Source organism: Mesoplodon bidens (genome assembly GCF_964165515.1).
Source record: "Mesoplodon bidens genome assembly, chromosome: 10".
NCBI lineage: Eukaryota > Metazoa > Chordata > Mammalia > Artiodactyla > Ziphiidae > Mesoplodon > Mesoplodon bidens.
The window spans coordinates 83,288,248-83,301,273 of record NC_138172.1 but is presented as its reverse complement, the minus strand read 5'-3'; the positions used below and the strand labels follow the sequence as shown (position 1 = coordinate 83,301,273).

The window sequence follows — 13,026 nt, the reverse complement described above, 5'->3', positions numbered from 1 at the left end:
AGATAGCTAGTGGGAAGCAGCTGTATAGCACAGGGAGATCAGCTCAGTGCTGTGACCACCTAGAGGGGTGGGATAGGGAGGGTGGGAGGGAGATGCAAGAGGGAGGAGATATGGGGATATATGTATACATAGAGCTGATTCACTTTGTTATACTGCAGAAACTAACACACCACTGTAAAGCAATTATACTCCAATAAAGATGTTAAAAAGAAAAATGGGGCTGGGACAACTGGACATGCATATGCAGAAAATAAAAAAACGAATCTAGATGTAGACGTTACACACTTCACAAAAATTAAATCAAAATGGACCGCAGGCCTAAAGGTAAAATACAAAAGTGTAAAACACCTAGAAGTAACATAGGAGGAAAGCTAGATTACCTTCAGTATGGCAGTGACTTTTTAGATAAAACACCAAAGGCACAATCCATAAAAGAAATAAGTGATAAGCTGGACTGCACTGAAATTAAAAACATCTGCTCACAGAAGGGAAATGTCAAGAGAATGAGAAGACAAGACACAGACTGGGAGAAAAATTTGCAAAAGACGCATCTGATAAAGAATTGTTATTCAAAATAGGCAAAGAACACTTACAGCTCAACAATAAGAAAACAGTCTCATTTAAAAATGGGCCTGTCTCTCTCTCTCTCTCCCTCCCTCCCTCCCTCCCTCCCTCCCTCCCTCTCTCTCTCTCTCTCTCTCTCTCTCCCTCTCTCTCTCTCTCTCTCTCTCTCTCTCTCTCTCTCCCCCACCCCCGCCCCTCCTCGCGACGTTGACGTAACACGCCTGCGTACTGGGCCTTGCGCAACCTCTAGGACTTACCCAGCAGGCGACGCTTCTGTCTCGGGTTAAAATGGCGAGTAGGCCTGCCGTTGCAGCATCAAGCAAATGGCTGGAGGGTATTCGAAAATGGTATTACAATGCTGCCGGGTTCAATAAACTGGGCTTAATGCGAGATGATACAATATATGAGAATGACGATGTAAAAGAAGCCATAAGACGGCTTCCTGAGAACCTTTATAACGACAGGGTGTTTCGCATTAAGAGAGCACTGGACCTGACCATGAGGCAACAGATCTTGCCTAAAGAGCAGTGGACAAAATATGAGGAGGATAAATTCTACCTTGAACCATATCTGAAAAAGGTTATTCGGGAAAGAAAAGAGTGAGAAGAATGGGCAAAGAAATAATCATGTAGTCTAATTCTGGATGCAGCTGTCCTAAAGTAATTTTATGAAGTTGGTTAAACCTGAAATGTACAATGCAGAACTATCTGGGCTGTAAATGTATTACTTTAAATAAATCTCTATTATAATTGTTGGAAAAAAAATAAAAAATAAAAAAAAATAAAAATAAAAATGGGCCTAACGGACTTCCCTGGTGGCACAGTGGTTAAGAATCTGCCTGCCAATGCAGGGAACACGGGTTCAATCCCTGGGCCGGGAAGATCCCACATGCCGCAGAGCAACTAAGCCCGTGCGCCACATCTACTCAGCCTGCACTCTAGAGCCCGTGAGCCACAACTACTGAGCCCACGTCCTGCAACTACTGAAGCCCACGTGCCTAGAGCCTGTGCTCCACAACAAGAGAAGCCACCACAATGAGAAGCCCACACACTGCAACGAAGAGTAGTCTCCGCTCGCCACACCTAGAGTAAAGCTTGCTCACAGCAACAAACACCCAAACGCAGCCAGAAAAAAAAAAAGGACCAAAGACCTTAATAGATACCTTACCAAAGAAGATATACAGATGGCAAATAAGCATATGAAAAGATGTTCCCATTATATGTCATCATGGAAATGCGTATTAAAACAATGAGATACTACTATGCACCTATTGGAGTGGCCAAAATCCAGAACACTAAGAAGACCAAATGCTGGAGACGATGTGGAATAACAAGAACTCTCATTCACTGACGGTGGGAAGGCAAAATGGTACAGCTACTTTGGAAGACAGTGTGACAGTTTTTTGTAAAACTAAAAATACTCTTACCAGACAATCCAGCAGACAATCCAGCGGTTGTGTTCCTCGGTATTTACCTAAAGGAGTTAAAAACATGTCTACACAAAAATCTGCATATGAATGTTTACAGCAGTTTTATTCATAATTGCCAAAACTTGGAAGAAACTCAGACGCCCATCAGTAGGTGAAGGGATAAATAAACTGTGCTACATCCAGACAATGGGATAGTATGCAGTGTCCAAAAGAAATGAATTAGTAAGACTTGTAAAGACATGGAGGAACCTTAAATGCACACTACCATGTGAAAGAAGCCAATCTGAAAAGTCTATATACTGTATGACTCCAAGCATATGGCATTCTGGAAAAGGCAAAACTGTGGAGACAGTAAAAAGATGTGTTGCCAGGGGTTGGGGGGTGAGGGGAGGAATAAGTAGGCGGAAAATAGAGGATTTTTAGGGTAGTGAAACACTCTGTCTGATACTATAATAATGGACACAAGTTCCTATACATTTGTCCAAACCCACAGAATGTAGAGTTCCAAGAGTGAATCATAGTATAAACTACGGACTGTGGATGATGATGATGTGTCAGTGTAGGCCCATCAGCTGTAACAAACACACCACTCTGCAGGGGACATTGATAATGGGGCACGCTATGCATGTATGGGGGCAGGGAGTATATGGAAAAATCTCTGAATATCCCCCTCAACCTTGCTGTGAACTTAAAACTACTCTACAAAAATAAAGTCTTAATAACATGTGAACGAGTGTTATCTAAATACCCAGCATCACAGAAAAGTCTGCCTTCTTGTAAGAGGACTCTTTCAGTTGCAAGTTAACAAAACTCCAATGAATCTAGCTTTGGTAAAAGAGGTTTAACATGTTGATTTACCTGGGAAGGCCAGGGGTGAGGCCAATTAGAGACATGATTGGACCCGGAGACTCAAACTTGTCATCAGACCTCAATTTCTCTTCTCTTTCACTGTTCCTGGGGAAGACAGACAATATGATCTCTAACCGCCTCACATTACCCACTTTCACAACTTTAGCAGAAAGATAAACATCCTTCTCACATTGACCATACATGAAGTACTGGAGAGGAAAGAGTACCCTTGGACCAATCCCTGTTGCTAGGTGAATGTGGTACAACATGGTAACCTGACTGGTCAGGCCTGGGTCATGTGATTTCCTCATCCCTCGGTTCATTATATTTCCTAAGTTATTTAAGGTCATGCTGATTATTAAACCATGTAACTATTAAACAAAAAGACTTTTGCAAATTCTCAGAACCATAAGAAAATAAGTGAGAACATTAACTAGTAGAACTGCTGGGTGTCTTTTTATTTCCTCTTCTTTATATTTCTACCTAGCCTTTGCCTCTTCCAATCCCCAAATTACCTAGAAGAGTGGGCTACCTTGCTGGGATCATAATTTTGTCCTGTATTCCTGTGGAATGAACACAAAGTCCCTTGGACCTCAGCTCTGATCTCTGCACTCCTGGCTACAGCCCTGTGAGATGCCACACTTTCAGGTGGTTGCCAGAGTCCCCCTTGTGGTGAGCACACTTCTAAGATGTGATTCCCATCTCCTGGTGTTCATGCACTTGTGTAATTCCCACCTTTGGACTATAAGCTGGACCTAGTGACTCATTTGTAATAAAGAGAATACAGTGAAGTGATAGAATGTTATGATCACCAGGGCACAGGATATGAGGGACCGGAGGTCAACTATCCAAAAGTCAGCTGTTCAAACCAGTTGGGGGAAGCACAGACTCCTTATGGAATCTGAGGCAGAATGACCCTGCACTCCTTTTCTACCTGAGGGGTTAATCCTCTAGATTTCCACCTCCACAATCCCTGTCATCACACAGGGTGATGAGGTGGTGACCAGCAGTGATTCTGATCCTAGGTAGGATGAGCAGGAGGTCTGGTCTGCAAGGAGGACAGGAAGTGAAGAAACAAGGGCTCCCAAATCTAACACCCAGTGACCCAAACACTTCCCTAGGCCAGACCCCATGGCTAGAAAGATGAGGAGGGTAACAATCTCCAATCTCCCTGTGCTGCCCCCTCTGGCCCAGTTCTCCCTTTCTCTAACTCACAGTAATGTCCCAAGAGCCCACAGAGGTGACACGAAATATATCTCTGCTCATCTCCAGAACAGACCACCATGGCCACACACTCCTGGGAAGTCCTATTCTCTCGATATGTATTAATTCAGTATGTGCAGCAGAAACCCAAATAACAGTGGTCTCACGGGATGGAAGCTTGTGTGTGGCTCCCATGACAGTGAGACAGGCAGTTCCAGGGCTGCTAGGGTGGCTTTGCACCACAAGGATGTCCAAGCATCCACGTCTCCTTGACCTTTGTTTTCTGCTGTCCCTGGGAGGTTGCCCTTATTAGCATGACCCAACATACCTAAGACCATGTCATTGGTCCATGAGCAACCAGGGAAAGCAGGAGACAAGGGAAAGTCTCATTGTGTATCTCCATCAGAGCTCTTGGGTGACCAAATGCATCATCAATGAGCAGTAACCTTTTGAAAGGAATCTTTTTCTGAGCAGTAACTTTCAATAGTGGGATGAAAATATTTAGTCCACCATTGTGTAAACAGATGTGCTCTCATCTAGGCTTTGTTGTTCTATTTACAGATCACAGGCAGAGTAGGTTTAACATAAACCTTAAAGGGCCTGGGATTTGAGGAATGGTAAATAAGCACTGCCTTCAAGTTTAAGTCACCAGCTGCATTAGCCCCTAACAAGAGAGTCAGCCTCGCCTTTGAAGTTTTGAAGCCAGGCATTGACTTCTCCTCTCTAGCTATCAAAGTCCTAGATGGCATCTTCTTCCAATAGAAGGCTGTTTCATCTATATTGAAAATTTGTTATTTAGTGTAGCTGCCTTCATTAATGGCCTTAGCTAGACCTTCTGGATAACTTGCTGCAGCTTCTACGTCAGCACGTGCTGCTTCACCTCGCATTTTCATGTTACAGAGATGGCTTCTTTCCTTAAACCTCATGAACCAACCTCTGCTAGCTTCAAACTTTTCTTTTGCAGCTTCCTCACCTTCTCGGCCTTCATAGAATGGAAGAGAGTTAGGGCCTTACTGTGGTTTAGAATTTGGCTAAAGAGAATGTTGTGGTTGGTTTGATCTTCTATTCAGTTTTCATTTCAGTTATTGTATTTTTCATCTCTGTTTGTTGTTCTTTAATTTTTCTATGTCTTTGTTAAACATTTCTTGCATCTTCTCGATCTTTGCCTCCATTCTTTGTCCGAGGTCCTGGATCATCTTCACTATCATTATTTTGAATTCTTTTTCTGGAAGGTTGCCTATCTCCACTTCATTTCGTTGTTTTTCTGGGGGTTTATCTTGTTCCTTCATCTGGTACATAGCCCTCTGCCTTTTCCTCTTGTCTATCTTTCTGTGAATGTAGTTTTTGTTCAACAGGCTGCAGGATTGTAGTTCTTCTTGTTTCTGCTGTCTGCCCTCTGGTGGATGAGGCTATCTAAGAGGCTTGTACAGGTTTTCTGATGGGAGGTAGTGTTGGTGGGTAGAGCTGGGTGAGCTGGCAGAGCTCAGTAAAACTTTAATCAGCTTGACTGCTGATGGGTGGGGCTGGGTTCCCTCCCTGTTGGTTGTTTGGCCTGAGGCAACCCAACACTGGAGCCTACCTGGGCTCTTTGCTAGGGCTAATGGCAAACTCTGGGAGGGCTCATGCCAAGGAGTACTTCCCAGAACTTCTGCTGCCAGTGTTCTTGTCCCCACAGTGAGCCACAGCCACCCCCCGCCTCTGCAGGAGACCCAACACTAGCAGGTAGGTCTGCTTCAGTCTCTTATGGGGTCATTGCTCCTTCCCCCAGGTCCTGATGCACACATCACTTTGTGTGTGCCCTCCAAGGGTGGAGTCTGTTTCCCCCAGTCCTGTCAAAGTCCTGCGATCAAATCCGGCTAGCCTTCAAAGTCTGATTCTCTGGGAATTCGTCCTCCCGTTACCAGACCCCCAGGCTGGGAAGCCTGACGTGGAGCTCAGAACCTTCACTCCAGTGGGTGGACTTCTTTGGTATAAGTGTTCTCCATTTTGTGAGTCATCTACCCAGCAGTTATGGGATTTGATTTTATTGTGATTGCCCCCCTCCTACCGTCTCATTGTGGCTTCTCCTTTATCTTTGGATGTGGGGTATCTTTTTTGGTGAGTTCCAGTGTCTTCCTGTCGCTGGTTGTTCAGCAGTTAGTTGTGATTCCAGTGCCCTCACAAGAAGTCTTCCCTTCCTTCCTTTTTTCTTTTCTTCCATTTTTCTCTTCCTTCCTTCCTTCCTCTTTCTTCCTTCCTTCATTTTCTTTTTCTTTCCTTCTTCCTTTTCTTTTCCTTTCCTTTCCTTTACTGTGAAAGCACTGAGTCCTAACCACTGGACCACCAGGGACTTCCCTCCACCATGCTTTTTTTAAAATATTTATTTATTTATTTGGTTGTGCCAGGTCTTAGTTGCAGCAGGCGGGCTCCTTAGTTACAACTCACAGGCTCCTTAGTTAAGGCATATGAACTCTTAGTTGCAGCATGCATGTGGGATCTAGTTCCCTGACCAGGGATCAAACCCGGGCCCCCTGCATTGGGAGCACAGAGTCTTAACCACTGCACCACCAGGGAAGTCCCCCACCATGCTTAAAATTCTCCTAGCCTCTACCAACTGCCTGGTTCCAAACCTGCTATTCCATTTGTAGGTCTTTGTTATAGCAATATCCCTCTTTCAGGTACTAAAATACATATTACATTTCTACTAATGCATAACAATATTACCATCAATTCAATGGCTAAAACCATAAACATTTAGTATCTTGCAGGCTTTGTGGGGCAGGAATATGGGCACAGATTAGTGGGTCCTCTGCTTAGGGTCTCACAAGCGTGCAATCAAGGTACTGGCCATCTCAAGACTTGACAAGAGAAGGATCTGCTTTCAAGCTCCCAAACTCTTGGCAGAATTCCATGTGGCTATAGGAAGAAGGGCTTCAGCTTGTTGCTGATTGCTGATCAGAGGCCACCCCAGCTCCAAGAAGCAGCCCTCAATTACTTTCCATGTTCCTCCCAACATGGCTGCTTGCTTCATCAAAGCCACTAGAGAAGACAGACACTTTCTAAGATAGAAGTGACAATCCTATGTAATGTAATCACGTAAGTGATATCCCATAACCCTGGCCATAGTCTATTGGTCAAGAGCCTCAAGTGTAAGTTATCACACAAATGAATGAACACCAGGAGACAGGGACTATAGGGGCTACCTTAGAATGTATCTGCCACAATCTTGTACTGTATTACCTGGCTGAATTAATTTATTCATTCCAGTCATCTTTGTGTTTGGGAGAGTACCTTAGGGTTTTCAAAATGCAGGATCACGTTATTTTCAAATAAAGATAGCATTATTTCTTCCTTTCCGATGTAGATGTCTTTTTTTTTTCTAATTGCACTAGCTATAACCTCTAGTACAATGCTTATAGAAATGGTGGCAGCAGACATACCTTGTTCTCAATCTTGGGGGAAAGCATTCATTCTTTCACCATTAGGATGTTAGGTTTTTCATACATGCTCTTTATAAGGTTAAAGAAGTTCTCTCTGTGGCAGACAAACTCTAAGATGACCCCTAATGATCCTCATCTTCTAATATTTATGCCCTTTTATTATAACCCTCCCCTCGACTGTCTCTGGGACCTTTGACTTGTTTCTAACGGAGAGAATATGGCAAAAGTGATGGGATGTCATGCCTATGATCACATTGCTACAGAGTCTGTTTTGCTAGTAGACTTTCTTGAGACACTCTCCTGTGCTGGCTTTGAAGCAGCAGCCATGTTGAGAGTCCCATGTGACAAGGAGCTGAGGGTGGCTACTAGGAGCTGAGGGCAACCTCCAGCCAACAACCAGCAAGAAGTCAAGTCCTTCGGTCTTATAACCACAGGGAACTGAATTCTACTGACGTCCTTAATGAGTGTGGAAGTGGATCTTGCAGTCAATCCTCCAGTTAAGAACACAACTGACACCTTAATACAGCCTTGCAGAGAACCCAGCTGAGGTATACTTGAAGTCCTGACCCACAGAAATTGTGAGATAATAAATGTGTGTTGATTTGGGGGCTAGGTCTGTGATCACTTATTATGTAGCACAGAAAACTATGTATGTTTAATCCATTCACATTTAATGTTATTTTTTATCTGAGTGGATTTACCTTTTTTTTTCATTTTTTTATGTATCTCACGTCTTTTTGTTCCTCTGTTCCTTCCTTATTGTCTTTTATTAAGTAGATATTTTGCTATGAGCCATATAAATTATTTTGTTCATTTCTAAGTGTAATTCTGAATTATTTTATAGTGGTTTCTTGAGGAATTACAATATCTACCTTAACATATCACAGTACACTTTGCTGTTGTTGTTGTTTTTGTGGTACACGGGCCTCTCACTGTTGTGGCCTCTCCCGTTGCGGAGCACAGGCTCCAGACGCGCAGGCAGAGGCCATGGCTCACGGGCTTAGCCCTTCCGCGGCGTGTGGGATCTTCCCAGACCGGGGCACAAACCCGTGTCCCCTGCATCTGCAGGCAGACTCTCAACCACTGCGCCACCAGGGAAGCCCCACAGTATACTCTGGATAAATACTAATTTAATTCCAGTAAGCACAGAAACCTTGCTCTGATATAGTTTTGTTATGACTCCTCTCCTTCGTGTTATTATTGTCATATATATTACATCTATATATATTACAAATCTATACTTATAACATAGTATCATATTGATCTATATAATTTTCTTTTAAAGAAGTTGAGAAAAGAGAAAAAGCATACTTGAGCCTTTCATTTTAAACTCTGTATTTAGCATTTCCAGTACTCTTCCTCTTGTGGATTCAAATTACCATTTTTGTCATTTCCTTACTCCGAAAGAGTTCCATTCCTTCCTCCATCCTTTGTCCAATTATTCACATGAATATATATTACATCTGAAGATGCTGTAAGCCCAATGCAATAAATTTATTATTGCTTTATATAACTTAAGTCAGATAAAAATACATTTATAATGCTTTTCATAATTATGTTCATATTACCTTTCCTGTGCTCTTTTTTTCATGCGGATTGGGGTTACTGTCTGGTGTCATTTCTTCTCAGCCTAAAGAACTTAACTATAGTATTTCTTGTAAACCAGATCTGCTAGCAATAAATCCTCTCAGTGTCTTTGGGAATGTCTTTGTCTTCAGTTTCAAATCACAGTTTTGCTAGATATAGGGTTCTTTGTTAACAGGTTATTTGCTGGTTTCTGTGTTTTTGTTTAGCTTTATTTTGCTTTCCATTTTGAATGTATCAATGCTTTCTGGCCTCTATTGTTTCTGATGAGAACTTAGCTGTTATTCTTATTGTGTGTGGGTGTGTGTTTAATATGTAATGAGCTTTTTCTCCTACTGCTTGCAAATTTTTCTCTTTTCTTTTGTTCACAATCTTTTGACCATAATGTGTCTTGGTGTGGATCATCTTACATCTCTCGAGTGTATAGATTCAAGTTTCTCATCAAATTTGGGAAGTTTTAAGCCTTTATTTCTGTATTTTTTCTGCTTTTTCTCTTTCCTCCTTTGCTGAGACTCCTATTATGCATATGTTGGTACTGATGTTGTCCCACAGTATCTGAGGCTCTGTTCATATTTTTTTATTCTTATTTCTTCCAATTCTTCATACCAGATAAACTCTATTGAACTATCTTCAAATTCTTTCTTCTGCCCACTCAATTCTGCTATTGAGTCCTTCTACTGAACAGGTTTTATTTTGTTTTTTGGGTTTTTTTTGCTTTGTATGTGTATTTTTTTAAATTTTTTAAAAGATTTTATTGTTTTAGAAAAGTTTTAGGTTTTCAACAAAATTGAGAGGAAGGTACAGAGATTTTCTATATACCCTCTGCCCCACACTTACACAGTATCCCCCATTATCAACACCACTCACCAGAATGGTACATTTTTTACCAAGGATGAACCTACATTGACACATCATAATCATAAGTCCATAGTTTTCCTTAGTGTTCACTCTTGGAGTTGTACATACTATGGTTTGAACAAATGTATGACATATATTCATTATTATTATAGCATACAAAGCATTTTCATTGCCCTAAAAATCCTCTGTGTTCTGCCTATTTATCTCCCTACCCCACCCCACCCCACTCCACCAGTTACCACTAGGTTTTCTTGTCTCTGTAGTTTTGCCTTTTCCATATGTCATATAGTTGGAATCAACCTTGCATCATTTATATTCCCACCTAGTTCTCCCCCAGTACATGCTGGATATTCTAAACAAAATTATAGATATATCATCTGTAATATTTTTAATGTATCCCTCAAATTAATTTTATAAATTTCATAATTACAATATCATTTCTAAAAATAACAATTCTTAACATCATCAAACATCCAGTGCATGTTCACACTTCCCTAATTATATTTTTTTCTTAACAACTGAGGTGTTTAAACCAGGATCCAAAGAGATGTACTCATTGATTTTGGTTGCTATGTCTCCTAACTTAGTGATTGTTTTTGGCTTTTTCTCTTGAAATTTATTTGGTTAGAAATCAGCCTTCACTTCTACCACAGCTTACCTACAGCTTCCTGTTTCCTGCCCTTTGCGGTCACAAAATTACTTCTTAGTTAAGATACTGACATTTTCTTGGAAACTCCTTTAAGTTTATTTAGTACCTTCAACAACTCTTTCTCCTCATAGTGAGATTTCAAGTGCCTAGAAAAACACATCCCTACATAAGGGGGTCTATAACCCACTGTCCTAACCTCATTAACTCACTCTAGTCTTATTCTATTATCTTTATGATACAAGAAGCAGAACTGTCTGAAATAACACTGGGAGCTCATGCTGGGTAGCCTGAATAACAAGCTAATTAGAACCTGGGGTTCCTTCTTCTCCCAGCGAGTGGGGCTGCAAGAAATCACCATCCAGTTGGATCAGTGGTGTTTTTAACACTTGGCAAAGGAGTCTATAATTTGCCATGGGCCCCCAGGCCTCCAGTTATTGGGCAGTTGGCATTTCCATACATCAGCAATATATTATCTATTATTGCATAACAAATTACCCCAAACAAGAGGATCTCACAGCATCTCACAGTTTCTGTGGGTCAGCAATCCAAGCACAGCATAAGCTGGGTCATCTATTTCAGGGTGCCTACAAGGCTGCAATCAAGGTGTTGGCAAGAGTGGAGCTCATAAAAAGAAACGAAATTGAGTTATTTGTAGTGAGGTGGATGGACCTAGACAGAGTGAAGTAAGTCAGAATGAGAAAAACAAATACTGTATGCTAACCCATATATATGGAATCTTAAAAAAAAAATGGTTCTGAAGAACCTAGGGGCAGGACAGGAATAAAAGACGCAGACATAGAGAATGGACTTGAGGACAAGGGGAGGGGGAAGGGTAAGCTGGGACGAAGTGAGAGAGTGGCATGGACATATGTACACTACCAAATGTAAAACAGCTAGTGGGAAGCAGCTGCATAGCACAGGGAGATCAGCTCGGTGCTTTGTGACCACCTAGAGGGGTGGGATGGGGGGGTGGGAGGGAGATGCAAGAGGGAGGAGATATGGGGATATACGTATATGTATAGCTGATTCACTTTGCTATAAAGCAGAAACTAACACACCATTGTAAAGCAATTATACTCCAATAAAGATGTTAAAAAAAAAGAAATGCAGATGATGTCCAAATAAAACTTCTTTTCACTTCAAAGTTTGACTCAGCTTATCTTGGGAATGTGAGGAGGGGGCTGAGGAAGAGTCTGTTAGAGGTTCATGGGAGAGGCAAGTGGGGGGGGCAGGGGGGAAGAGGTGGTGGGGACGAAGGGAGAGACTGAGCAGACTGGACAGTACCCAACAGCGCTCTGAGACTAAGGAGGGAGCACCATGAGTGGTGTCAGGTGCCATAGAGAAGACTAAGGAAAGGCCTCTGAGGACCACTGGAAGACAGTGTAAATTAAGTGGCGAGAAGTGGGACTGCAGAAGTCAAAGAAAGATGAGAATTTTTTTTTTGACAGGGAAGTAGGATTTATTGGTGGGCATGAGTAAGAAGGGGATAGCGCCAAAACTCTCAAGAGTGCAGGGCCTACCATTTGTCCAGGGGCCACAATTAGGGATGCATTTGACCCCACAGCCATCCGGGATGAGCCACTTTTCTGCCACCATGTTTTCAAATTCATCCCCGTTAAACTTAGTAAATCCCCACTTCTTGGAGATGTAGATCTTCTGGCAGCCAGGGAACTTGAACTTGGCCCTGCCGAGGGCCTCAATCACATGCTCCTTGTTCTGCAGCTTGGTGTGGATGGACATTATGATTTGGCCAATGTGGACCCTGGCCACTGTGCCCTGGAGCTTTCCAAAGACGCCGCACATACCTGTCTGGAGCCTAGATTGGGGACAGCATGCCAGTCATGAATGTCCACTGGAAAGGGCTGTCTCCAGGGTCCCTTAGGGCAACCCATTCAGGCAACAGGCTGCATACACTACCAAGGAGGCTGCTGTTTGCAGCCATTGCACACTGGGCCGCCATGGGGAAAGATGAGAATTGAGGGAAGAAAAATAAATGCAGACCACTTCTCTCACTGCAGCAAAGGGAAGATTGTTGCTACAGAGGTCAGCAGGGCCAATAAAGGCTTTGTTAAATTATGATTTGAAAGCAAAAAAGAGGAAGCACTATAAAGACTGATAAAAGAAAAAAGACTATGAAAACAATAACTCTAAAGGAGTTATGAAAAAAAATAAAGGGGTTATGATCGAGACTACAGTTAGTTTGGAACTGGCTATATCTCTGGAGGAACATTTTGGAATTAGCTGTCTCTTTTCCCAGCTAAGACCTCAGATTCCTGAAGGGACTATGTCTATCTTGTTCACTGGTATCCATGGGACCTAGCACAATGCCTAACACAGTCTCTCAATAAAAGTTTGTTTCTGATGGACTCTTCCTTCAATATTTGAGGAGTACATGCTTAATGAGTGTCCTCAGTGGTCCATGGCCCACCTCTATTGCAAAGAAAAAGAGTAATTTCCATGAGCAGTTTGCA

The 13,026-nt window shown here is 42.3% G+C and overlaps 1 protein-coding gene across 1 annotated transcript; it reads left to right on the top strand.

Annotated features, from left to right (window-relative positions):
* Positions 1-790: 790 nt before the first annotated feature.
* Positions 791-1,306, top strand: LOC308623505 (cytochrome b-c1 complex subunit 7-like). Its single transcript, XM_081245978.1, has one exon. It carries the CDS (start codon positions 853-855, stop codon positions 1,165-1,167), a length of 315 nt encoding a protein of 104 aa, XP_081102104.1. The 5' UTR covers positions 791-852; the 3' UTR covers positions 1,168-1,306.
* Positions 1,307-13,026: the final 11,720 nt, after the last annotated feature.